This window comes from Artemia franciscana, chromosome 21 (genome assembly GCF_032884065.1).
Source record: "Artemia franciscana chromosome 21, ASM3288406v1, whole genome shotgun sequence".
Taxonomy (NCBI): Eukaryota; Metazoa; Arthropoda; class Branchiopoda; order Anostraca; family Artemiidae; genus Artemia; species Artemia franciscana.
This window is the reverse complement of record NC_088883.1, coordinates 20267629-20280737: the sequence shown is the minus strand read 5'-3', so window position 1 is coordinate 20280737 and position 13109 is coordinate 20267629. Positions and strand designations below refer to the sequence as shown.

The 13109-nt window shown below is 33.0% G+C and overlaps 1 protein-coding gene across 1 annotated transcript in view; it reads right to left on the bottom strand.

Moving 5' to 3' along the window:
* Positions 1 to 7084: 7084 nt before the first annotated feature.
* LOC136040588 (uncharacterized) overlaps positions 7085 to 13109 on the bottom strand; it is a 94431-nt gene continuing 88406 nt past the window's right edge. The window contains exon 11 of the mRNA XM_065724833.1: positions 7085 to 7888. Within this exon, the coding sequence (XP_065580905.1) occupies positions 7267 to 7888 (622 nt within the window). The 3' untranslated portion in view covers positions 7085 to 7266. The remainder of the gene's footprint in view (positions 7889 to 13109) is intronic.

Sequence of the window (13109 nt, the reverse complement as noted above, 5' to 3'; positions counted from 1 at the left end):
AATTGCCGGGGAAATTTAATCAGCTGCTTCAAGAAATTGTGAAGAAAATTCTATTTTTGATAGATGGCATTCAAATCACTTTTGTACCTATTTTGTAATCAACGAGGACTTATATTTTTTCAAAAGGCTGTAAAACATACAAAACTCGTGGTTCCGTCTCGTCCATTATTCAATTAAAGCTTTTTTGTTTATTCAACTAGTTAAAGTTTTTCATCCCAAATTATCACATGATGGCCATGTTAATTTAGGTGAAGACTGCGTTGCTTTAGGAATGAATTAACCTATTAAAAATTTAACAGAAGAAGCACACACAAAAATATAAACAATATGTCCAGTATAAATGTTTTTGGCATAGTCATAAAACACGTCTAAGCAATATAAGCACAACTTGACTGCAGAGCGTCGTACCAATGCGCCAATATTGAAGAAGCTTAGAGTACTGGTTAGACTCAGAACTCACAATCTTCAGACACGGCAGTCTGACAATGTCATACTCTTGGATTGAGTCTGGACAACAATAGAGAAAGGAAGGTGCAAACTGACTCAGGGTAAAACTATGCCAATTCAACTTTTCAGCAAAAAAAAGGTAAGATACAGAGCATTATTTTTATTATAGTTTCGGCAAAAAAAATTAAAGAAATTTAAAGCATTAATTTAAAGTTTTTTTTTATTTTTACTGGCTTAAGATTTATTACAGAAACGAGTCGGATTTTACTTAAGGATTAATGCCATTGCCTTACAAAAATGCGTCACAGACGCAGACTAGTGAAATTATGATTATTTCTTACCGATAGAATCATTGAAAATTAGTCATCTTTTTTTGCTTCAGCTCCACATTGATTAACTTTCCACGTTTTCGAACAATCAGGTTCAAGATAAAAAAACATTGGGGTCCTACACTAAGCCTGCCGTCTAACAACTATTATTCACTTAAACTACTATTCAATTAAATTATTACTCAGACTGATTTTTTGAGACTTTTTGAGACCTTAAGTTCAATTCAAATATTTGTTTTAGAATAATTTTTGCTTTTTAATTAAATATCAAAACATTTTAATTACTTTTTTTATTTTTCTTGAAGCATAGGTTCGAATACAAAATTAGAATTAGGGGAATGTCTTCTACCGGGATATTTTTTATAATGATAGCTTTCCACAAATTGAAACAGTAATTGAGATATTGTATCCTTGAAAACAAAATAATTTTAGAACTTAAAAATGTTGCTAATTACTTTGAAAGATCTTTTCACTAAACTAAGTTTTGCAAAGCTAATAAACTTATAAGAATAAATTATCCAATCAATTATTTAGGTTGTTTCACTGGAATATCAATTGCTGAGTTTTAACTTTACTACCATGGTTTTAAGAATGACTGTTAGTGGGTAATTGATTGGTTGAGCCAAATTTATTTTATGGCAAAAACTAAGATAAAACTGAAAAGGAAAAACATGAAAAAATATAAATGTTTGTTCTTGTGGGACAAAAAAGAATTCCGTTGTCTATAGCACAGAATAAATGTAATAGCACAGAAAAGACACATAAGGCACTTCAAACTCGGGCACAGAATTCAAACTACCAAGAAATATGGGCATTGAAGAATTGAACGGCTTGACATTATATAAAAAATGAAATAAAAAAAACGAGAGCCTCGGGTTTGAATGGGGTGGGAAAAGAATCAGCAAAGAATGATATAGATTAGAAAGTACAATTGGTTATCTGCCCTTTTTAGAACTGAATCGCATATAATTTTTGAAAATTATCTCAAGAGTAAGACTGAATGTTTCCGTGAGCTGAAGCTGTTCGTCAGATAAGACTTTAAATTGACAGGCTAAAAGACTATAAAGTGGAAAATTTTCCTGTATCGTTTGAGAGTTATTTGGACTATGAAGTGCGAGGAATCGCCTATCATCATCCAATTTGCATCAAATGTTGTGCTGCTCCCACACCACAACCCTTCAAGCCATGCACGGCACACTCCTGCCATTCATAGAGTGCGTAGAACGATGCGTGTGATTTTTAAATGGGGGTACCCTTTCTGTGAAGTTTCAAAGATCTGCTAAATGAAATTTGTCAAAATTAGAAACGCGTACTAAGTAAAGTAGTGCAACTAGTTAATTATTTCATGAGAATGTCATAAATTCTTCAGCCCATGTCAAGGCAGAGAAAAGTTTCTGGGGATGAAAAGAACTAAGGATTATCACTCCTCAGTTTTATTCACTTATCATTATTAAAAATCAATTGAGTTTATACAAAATACTATTTTCTTTTTGCTTCATGGACATTTTAGATGGAACAAAAGAAATGAGCTATAAGAAAATGTACGTTCTAAAAAAACTTTACTTTTACCTGCAGCTAGGACCGAAAGACCGGGGATCTAACTGAAAGAAAAAAATATATAAAAGAACGCAGTGGATAGCAATTATAAGCAAATTGAATCCGAAATTCTCTTTTTTTTTTTTATTCGACCATATTTATTCGACACCCCAAAGGACGTTACGAATTATTTATGTGAATTTTTTCTAGTGAGGGAGCGAAACTTTGCTATGATGCTCGGAAAAGAATTAAGCAGCATCCCAATATAGTTCAGTCACACGCTCCAGTAGAAAATTAGTTGGGTTTTAATGCTCGTACTATAAATGAATTGAGTAAAATTATCAGTAGGATGCACTCAAATTCAAATGGTGTAGACGGGATTTCTCTTAAGATTGCTAAATCCATTAAATCAGTTACAACAGAGATTGTATGATTAATAAATTTGGTTAATAAATCTATGGAAAAAGGAATTTTCCCGGAAGTTTAGAAGATTGCTAAAATAATACCATTGCACAAAGGAGGTAAGAGAGATGAACCTTAAAACAGAAGACCCATTTCTATCCTCACTTTCTTCACAAAAATATATTAAAAGGTGATAGGATCCAGGCTAGCTGATTACGTGAAAATAATAAAATTCTCGTAAATACTCAATTTGGTTTTAGAAAAAAAATGTCCACAGAAATGGTAACTATTAAACTTTTTGACTGGGTAAATACGGTCTGATTCCAGCTGATTTATTACTGGATTTGAAGAAGGCCTTTGACACGATTGACCATAAACAGTTAATACTTGAGCTGGAAAAAATCGGTGTGACCGGAAGGAGTTTCTCCTGGTTTGAATCTTATTTAAGAGACCGGAAGCTAATTGTGGTGAATGGGTGTTTTACTTCTGTGGCTAGTGAGATAACTCACAGAGCGCCCTAGAGTTCTATACTAGGTCCTCTTCTATCACCAGTTTTTATAGATCGCATTAAGTATCATTTTTCTGAGGCTGGTATAATCCTATTTGCAGACGATACTCTTTTACCCGTAGCTGCTCCATCAGTTGATCTACTTTTGATAAAATGATAAAGGTAATGACCGAGTTTATTGAGTGGCCAGCTTTCAATCTTTTGACATTAAATTATAATAAAGCTAATTACATTTTATTTTCTCGGATATCTAGTATTGAAACTAATTTAGAATTAATAATAAACGGAAATCAAATAAAAACAGTAAAGGTAACAAAATATTTAGGTTTTATGACTGATGAAAATCTATCATGGAAAACACATTCAAATATTATAGCTTTAAAGTTGTTCAGATCTCTTGGTGTGCTTCACCGAGTGAAAAACCCAGTATCACAGGAAATTCTTCGATTGCTTTATTTCGCTATTTTTTACACGTACATTTGTTATGGGTGCTCTGTATGGGCTTGTAATTTTGTGTCCTGTTATAGAAAAATCCAAAAAATCTAAAATAAAGTCGTGAAACTTTTGTCACCTAAAACTTTATTTACTTATAATATTAATGAACTTTAAACTATGAATCAACTTTTGATATTTCAAAAACAAGAGATTACCAAGTTAGTATTTTCAGATATAAATTCATCAGTAATACTCTTTCCTCCTCTTTCGAAATTTTTTCTCCAATAATAGTGAATTCCATAGCCATGATACACGAGGAGCATCAAATCTAGTACACACATTTAAAAATACAGTTACAGCTTCTTTTGTAATTAGAAATTTTGCCCCCTCTGTATGGGATATTATTCCGATTGAAATAAGAAATACGAGTCGCCTGACATCCTTCAAGGCTTCAGTTAAGAGATTTTTCCTTGCAAAAGAATAGTATGTTTGTATGTATATGTATGTAGTTTTATGTAGAGTAGAGAAGACTGCCACCTACTGTAAACAAATCCTTTGGGGCTTTCTTCGCAGGTGCTACAAAGTGTTTTGTAAACATTTTTAAAATAAATTTTACCTTATCTATCGTTTCTATCTTAACTTACCTGCCTAGAAAAAGGTATATGAATCATATATTTTAATTTGCCGATTCTAATGTCACACTTCTACTACAGAAGCATGGAATTAAATGGCAAGAAACTGATCTGAGAAGGGAGAAAGTTGATAAAAGAATTCTTTACTGTTGAATCTTGTAAACAGCTGCACTAGTTAACAAGTTTTTCTAAGCTCGTGGGAGCAAAAGTATTAGCAAACTAAAGTATTACCTAGCTCGGAAAAGAAAGGAAGAAATACTGAAAAAGAAAGCAAGTCTCATAGTCTAAATAGAAAGCCTTCCTAACATTTCAATATTTTTAAAAGAGGTACAAAAACGAATGCTAGAACCTACAAAAAAGAACACCTCCCCTCTCCTTCTCCCTAAAATTCTTCAATTTATCTCAAACCATCATTCTAGCTATCAACACACACTCAGGGAATATGTATTGTCTTTTAACGTCAGTTTCAAGTATTAGTTAAAGATTTAAAAACATCAGACTAATTTGTTCTTTCCTCTTTTTGTTTTATAGCACAGCCACGGAAAAGTCCAGGAGAGGGGCTCAAGACTCGAAAAGAAAATCCTGAATTTATTGAATTTCTTGCTGTTTCTACTTCGAATTAAAATATAAATTTGTTATTGATTATTCTCCTTCCCCTCCCGTAGTTTTTTTTTATCATTCTTTCTTACCAACGGAAAGTCTATGGATACGAGCCTGCTGTTGCGCGCCATCTAATCTGGTATCCAAATATGCTTAGCTAATTTGTTTCTCTAAGATTCTGGTAAAAAAGCTGCAAGAGTGCCAAGTCATAATTTTCCGAATTTCACAGATCTTCCCCTTTCTCCCGATGTAATAATAGAAATAATAGAAAAATAATAGAAATAGTGTAATAATGTAATAATAGAAATAATAGAATGTAATAACAGAAAAGAGCAAATCATTAGTAATACTCTGTGTAAGTTCTATAAAACCAATTATTACAATTATCAACTGCGATAATCATTTTTCAATCTGATTTTGAAAAATTATTTTTCAATTCTTCATAAAAACTCCCTGTTGAAAATACCCCCTCCCTGAAAAAAAACAAACAAAATCAAAACCAGCATAAGAGGGGAGCTACAAAAGATGTTGACAGCTTGCGGTCATGTAGAATATTGAAGTTTATTCTTATCAAAGCAAAGGGCAATTTCGGAATAGAGTTTAAGCAGATCATCCATCCCTGTGAATCAATGGCAGAAAATATAGGCTCAAAATAACCCTTCCAGGGATTATCAAGAGGGTGCAGAAATTGGAAAATATAAATCCACGGATAGAAACAACTTAAAAGAGTTCTATTGTTGAACTCTATTTCTTCCTTGGTTAGACTGCCTAGCCAACAGTTTCAAAACTAGGTTTACCAAACATAAAGGCATATTCTGCAGCCATTTTCCGACTGGTAAATATCCCTTCTCCAGAAGATTTAAAAGATTTAAAGGAGTTTATTGAGTTTTATCAAATGCCATTGAAGATTTTTGCTACATTACCAGTTTCTACCAGTACGGCTGAAAGAATTTTTTCCCTGTTAAGAAGAGTGAAAACATACCTCAGGAATTCAATGGCAGAGAGTCGGCTGAATGGCCTTGAATGTTTAAATATTCACAGAGGTGTTTCCTGTGTCAGGTAAAAATGAGTCAAGGTAATTACTTTTGCTTTTATGAAATAAAATTCTTCTATTTTTCACATCTATAAATTATAAGTATTATAATTATATAACATATTATAATAATTATATAATATAATATATTATTATAATTTATACAATTATAATAATATATCATAATTATTTTTATATCATAAAATACTTACTTATATCATTCCTAAAGGACTTGGCTTATTTTAACCTCAACCAACCCCACCCCCATAGTCTAAATTATATATTTACCATGTATTTTGCCATGGGTGACTCTTATTTCAACTTAATACGTGTAAATTGGTAGACACTGACAAAATCAAGAAACGGTATAACGTATGAAAAATATATAGTTTGGGCAATATATTTACCCATTTGAGGGTTGGAGATAGGTAAAGTGAAGCGATTTTAGGATTGAGATAAGTATTTTAGGATTTTTTACAGTTGTTATCGGAATTTTATAGTGTTTCCTTCTCAATAGCCCCAATTGTACGTTGATACCAATTTTTCTTCTATCCTCTAAAGAATTTGACGTTTTCCAATGTATGAGGTGCACATCGAAATTGCGATAATGAATACTATATTCAGTTCAGCTTTGTAATTTTGCGAAACGATTTTGGCAACTAAAAACGATTTGGCAACTAATAAACGATGAAAAAAAAACAGCTTTTAAGCATTGTTATATCTGTGGACGCTCCCGTGCTAACCTATGCGATTTTGTGGAACTGATAAGCACGTTGTTACAATATGACGTTAGGATGCTACAATATGACGTTGCTACAGAACGTTGTATAATATGACGTTGTTATAGAAGTTATTTTACATATTTTGGAAGGAATGGGGTTTGTGAAAGAAGGGGGTGATTTTAAAAATTAGCTGTCATAACTGATGATTTATTAGCGTTAATTTTCATTTTCGACTAAGAAGCCTCCTGTGTGACGTAATGTGACAATTGAGCTTTTTGCCGACAAACGTCAAGTGCAGACACGTTGTCCACATACTTCCATTGCTCTGTGTGGTCAGTAATGGGGCTATTAACCATTATAAGAAATAAAATGGGACCCATCAGGGTTCCCTGGGGGACTCCACAAAATCATTCTCTATATTCACTCTATATACAATACAATTCTTATGTTAAATATTTTTAATAGTTGAAACGTTAAGCGAAGAAAAGGCAACATAAACTGCGATTAAAACACTCCTTTGAAACGGCAAGGCCAACTAAAAATCTCTATAAAATTGCTTATTTTCAAAGCATAAATTATCACAAGAAAAGTTAAGCATCAGATCAACTACTAAACACTACATCTATAATATCGGAGGACCTAAAACAGGAGAAGAGCCTGAAAATCTACATCTTGGCTGAAGTTTGGGGATCCCAGATGCTGCTGGACGAGGGATACGTGACTTCACTGGGGAAGCAGAATGATCAGTAGAGTTTTTATCACCTTCACTCTTAGCTGCACGCTTAATATTAGGTTTTTCATCACATAGCTGCTGCCACTGCTTCTTCAAGGTACCAAAACTTTTATGCTCTTTCTGCTCAGCTACTTTCGAAGGATTTTTTTGTACAGGTTTTGCAGCAGGGGTCCTAAGCTGCTTGCTCACTGGCTTGGGTGTCATTAGCGTCTGGGGTCGTTGTCTCTCAGTTCGCCGAGGACTTGCGGGAGGTGTTACCTTAAGTGATGTACTGCTTCTACTACTCGTACTAGCTGTAGACTGTGTGATTTTTTTCCTGTCTTCAGCATTGATTGAGACATTGAGATTCAAACGGATTCCAGATAACTGACTAAGACTGGCAAGTAGTTCTTCCATTAAATCGTGAGTTGCACTGCTGCATGCATAGAGGAAGGCAGTGGACTTGTAATGGCGATGCAGGACTGATTCGCGAGCTGTTAAGTTTTCAAGCCACCAGGCTAGGCCACCCATCCTAAAAAAAACGTTTTGTGAGACAATTGAAACTACAACAGCTTCAATTGTTCTTGAAAGAAAAGGTTAAATGCACCAAAATTTGAACGAGCCTGTAAAAAAAAAAAGAAAATAAGAAAAGTATAACAAAAAAAATGAGTGACCATTTTCACAACTATTTTACTAGTGATGTCTAGAATATTTTACTAGTTATAATATTACCGCTGGTGAATAATTGAGAATCCTAAACTGAGCTTCTTTCCTCTAAATTACTTTCTCTAGTTTATCATATTATCATATAATGCCTTCAGCAAAAGCAAATTCCCCCTATATTCGTAGTGCTTTTGTTTAACCTACTAAAAATAATTATGACAAATAAATAAATAAATAACAAATATACCAGTTTTACAACAAATAGCCTCACTGGCAAACTTTCTCGACAATTAGTTACTGTACGTTTAGAACGACAAAATTGAATCAGCGTTGACAAATGATCCAACCAACGTAGCCAACAGATGTTAATTTTTAATACATTTTTTACCACTTGGGTAATTAGATAGCTCTCATTAGCCAGGCTCAATGTTTATTAGCCCAATTGGAGGCAACAAGACTAAAATAGTAGCACTGATTTTAAGTCAAGTCCTGCAGGCTCTTCGGTTTATATCTTCTTATACCTAAATTTTAGGTTATTGTAATACTATTTTTTCTCTCGTTTAAAACGATTTTGATATTTGATTCCATTGCAAGGAATCAAGCAGGTCGATGACGAGACGAATTTTTTTCCAGAATATTGCTACGTCTGATTAGTTAATAGGAACTTGCGCATATTTTCTTAAGTGCTTTAGCTTATGATGTATGTTTGATGTTTTTTTTCTTAAACAAGAGCGGCAGATAGCGTTGATTTTTTGTTGTTGACCATTTCCGTTAGTGTTAAAACTTATTAATATTTTGTATAACTTTGGCTGTTCGAGAATCAACTAGTTTAAGTTACGGAACGGCTGGGGCCACCGTCTTTTGCCCAGGGAGCTTTTTCTAGTTCTGTCAAGTTTTGGAAGGCATTAGTAGTCGAACAAGGATCCTGCAAATTAAATTTGAATTCAAATGCAAGAAGTCCGTATTTTCCCAAAATGACCCAATTACAATTACTATAGTAAAACAGTGAAACTTGTTTATGCACATAACGCTATATTTTAGACCCTATTATGAAGATTGTGTACCAAACTAATCGAAGGTAAACGCAACAATTGAGCACATTTGATAGATAAATAAATAAATAGTAATAATAATAATAATAATAATAAAAAATTGGCACGGAAAAACAGCAATAAAGAGCAAATTACATATTGTTGGTTCAAGAAATAAAATGTGTAAAAAAGTTACACATATTGTCAAACCACAGCTAGACACATCTCATCACCCCCATTTTTCACACAAAACCCCGCCCCTCCCCCCAAAAAATCTGGCTACTTTGGCAATATGTTGGCACATTCCTCAGTTAAGAGGTGCTGTTCTTCAAAAAAGTTGGTTTCTCAGAACGCTCGCATAGTCAAATTAGAAACTAATAACGAGTACAGAAAACTTGTATTATAAACACAGGAGAAAACACGAATACACATTGTTATATAGGCGCATACTACAGGATGGATGGACGGAAGCTCAGCCTCAAGAGTGGTCTAAACAGACCCCCCCCCCCGCGAAAAAATTGGAAAAAGTTGGGGGGGAAAAGTTTTTGCAACCCCAAAAGACCAATAATCTGATTGTCTGACAAATTATCTCCACCAAGTGTTGGATTTATTTGTACATGTGGCTTAAAAAAAAAAAAAAAAAAAAAAAAAAAAAAAAAAAAAAAAAAAAAAAAAAAAAAAAAAAAAAAAAAGTAAAGCCATTGATCTCCCCAATATTTATTTGAAAGAGTTTTTCTTTTGTATTTACTAATTTACATATTCTATTTATTGTTTTCATTATTATATTAATTAATTTTTTCTTATTTATGTTTTTACTTGTTTTCATTTATTTACTTGTTGAACTTACGAACTTACTTATCTATTTGACTATATTTTATGTTTTGCGTAAAGTAAATCCAAACATTATGTTTGCTGCGTAATGTGTAAGGCTTTTTCAAATAATTATGAAAACATTTAATAATTATGAAATTATCAATAATAATTATGAAAATAAAAACAAAGACAAAAAATAAGATAATTTAAACAGTTGATTTTATCTTTGGTTTTAATTACTTCACCAATTTTTTCCGTTTTTATTTTTCTTATTTTTTTCTTTACAAGTCTGTAATGAGTACAATATCTATTTCTTCTCTCGATTTTAGTAGTCTTAAGCTCACAATTTTGCAATTTTCCATATTTTCTGATTTTAATAATAACTGTACGTAAGGACCAACTCGGGCCAATAGTAACAGAATCTCTAAAAAATGGAATGTTGACAGCAATTAATGCATCAAAAGAATTGGCTTTTTTGCTTATTTTAAATAGAAAAAATTCATTAAGTTCAATATTACCATCAAACACTTCAAGCCTGAGAAAATTTGTGTGTTTTTTTCAAAAATGGGAGGAAACCCCGAAATCAAGGGATCTCAATAAAATCACAGCATTTGATTCAGCATACAAGAGAACTTTATTGTAGAGGTTTCAAACTCCTCTCTACAAAATGACAAAATTTTGTATTTTCAGCCAGATTTAAGTGGGAGTGAATTTTCCGTAGGAAGAATTTTTCGTCAGGGAGGGGTTTTCCAGGTAAAATTAATAGCGGAGGTGGGAGCCCAATTTCCCGGCATGATTTTGAAAACGATCAGAAATCAAACAAAAACAAGTTTTTTAGCTAAAAGTAAGGAGCAACATTAAACCTTAAAACGAAAGAATAATTACTCCATACACAGGGAAATCTGCCCCTTTTTTAACCCTCACTCTTGACACAAAAGTTTGACTTTTTGTCTCAATTCTTTAGGACGACTCCTGAAACAAAATTTAATTGGAATAAGAAGCTTTTTAAGAACAAAAATCTTAGCACGGCGAATACGGGTTGAAAAGGGGGCAGGTCCCTTCTCTACGGGATCAGTTCTGTTCGTTTTAAGTTTTAACGTTGTTACTTTCTTTCGGCAGAAAAACTTGTTAATTCTTATTTAAAAATAAGTGAAGCCCTCCAAGTTACTTTACTATCAAACAGGGCCGGATAAAGGGCGATTGGGTCCAATCGAGCCCTGCGTTTGAAACGGGCCTGCACTGCCATCAAAATGAACAACTGATTTTCAAAATTGTGAAATGTTCTTAACAATTCCAGTAAGCGTTTCTTCTGGTGAGAGATCATTTTCCAGGTTAAAACCAATAAAAAAAAACTATTTGATATCAACAATAAATCAGGATAGACTAAATAGTTTAAAATTAAGTTGATTGAAAGTGATGACGTAAGGAAAATAGATTTTTAAACCTTTTACAAGAATTTGCAAAATAAAAATTTATAAATATGTAAATTCATGTGCCTATATTCAAAGTTATTTTCAGGAGTTTCATAACATCTAGAGGACACCAGCATAAATTACCGTAGGCACAAAATGAGTACAAAAAGAATAAAAGAGGACAAAAACGTAAACTAAAAATTAACAAACTTGACTATCAAATAAGACAAGATCAAGAGAACGATCTGAGAAATTTAAATGTACTGATGATAATAAACAACCTAGAGTACTAGACCATCAAAAGTAACAAGACCAATCCAAGCAGCTGAGGTAAAGGGCACCAAAAAAAGATGTCTGAAGCAATGATAAGACGAAATTAAAGATTAAAGAAATAAGTAGTTGGAATATTAGTGAAACCGAAAGTCAAAAACAAAATTGAAGAGCACAGAAATATACAGTTAAAAGGTAAGTGGCAGCGAGAATCACAGCGACTCAAAAACGAAAGTGAAGTATAAAAAACAGTATGTGGTTACAAGACATGCGACAATGAGGATTAGAACTAATAAAAATAAAAATGAAGAACAGAGAAAAGTCTGGTTAGAAGACATACGACACGAAATATGCAGTTATAAGATAATCAGAAGCGATAATTACAAGCTACAATAGGAGTCAGAACGTGCTAAGAATGAAAGCGAAGAACAAAGAACTGTAGGGTAAGCCGACACGCTAAAGCGAGTATCAGAAAGTGTCAAAAATGACTGTGAAGAACAGGGAACCGTGTTGTTAGAAGACACCGACGATCAGAACGAGTCAAAGATGAAATTGCAAAAGGTAAAAATATTAGGTTAGAAAAACAACACCATCACAATCTTTGATGCCAACAAACTGTCACGTACAAGTGAAAGCCTGTAAAGATGTCGTAAACTAAGCAAGTGTTATTTACAAATCATTGGAACCCTTCAACTCTGTATGTATTCACTGTGGAGTACTCCATTATCCCAAAAAAGTAGCCAACGAAGAATATTTACTTGGGGGGGGGGCTGCCTGCTTGGTCGAATTGCATTCCCGCATCAACAATTTCCAAATGAATTTGTTTAGTCTGTAATAGGACATCACTTGTCTTATAGAGAGTTCCACAAACACACACGAAAATGGAACTCATATTTTGCTTTAGCTTCATTCAGCGTAAGCGATGATCAAACCATAAACAGTCATAATGTTTCAGCTTTAAAAGTAGGTGGAGAAGTTTATCCCAAATTCAATTTAGTGGTACACCCCTGAAGGTAATGACAGACCCCTGAAGATGATTTTGAACCACATTCATATGGCCAAACGTACGTTTTCGATCACAATGGATATTTTAAACAACAGCTTTGACATCTTCATACACAGCCGCTGAAAGAATTACCAGGAACAATTCTTGTTAAACTATAAATAGCAACAAGCTCTCAAAACCAAAATCGCCCTAATTTGCATATATAATTTGCATATATATATAATTTGCATTTAGTTCGCATATAATTAGCATATATTGATATTGTCCTAAAGCAAAAACATCCTCTTCTTTGAGAGAATATTTTCCAATTCTGAATAATATAGGTTTTAAGGTCAAAAAATAGTTTCTAGGATATAAGATTCTGTCAATTAAGTAAATGTGTAATACTATGTATACGCATTATGTACAGTATGTACGATATTACAAGGTGTTTCTGTGTCCATAAATGTGACAGATTCTCAAAAGCAATTCTAACATCCCTAAAAAAACGTTATAATTTTCAGATAACATAATTGGAATCTAAACATAATGTCAATAAGATACATACTGATACACAAA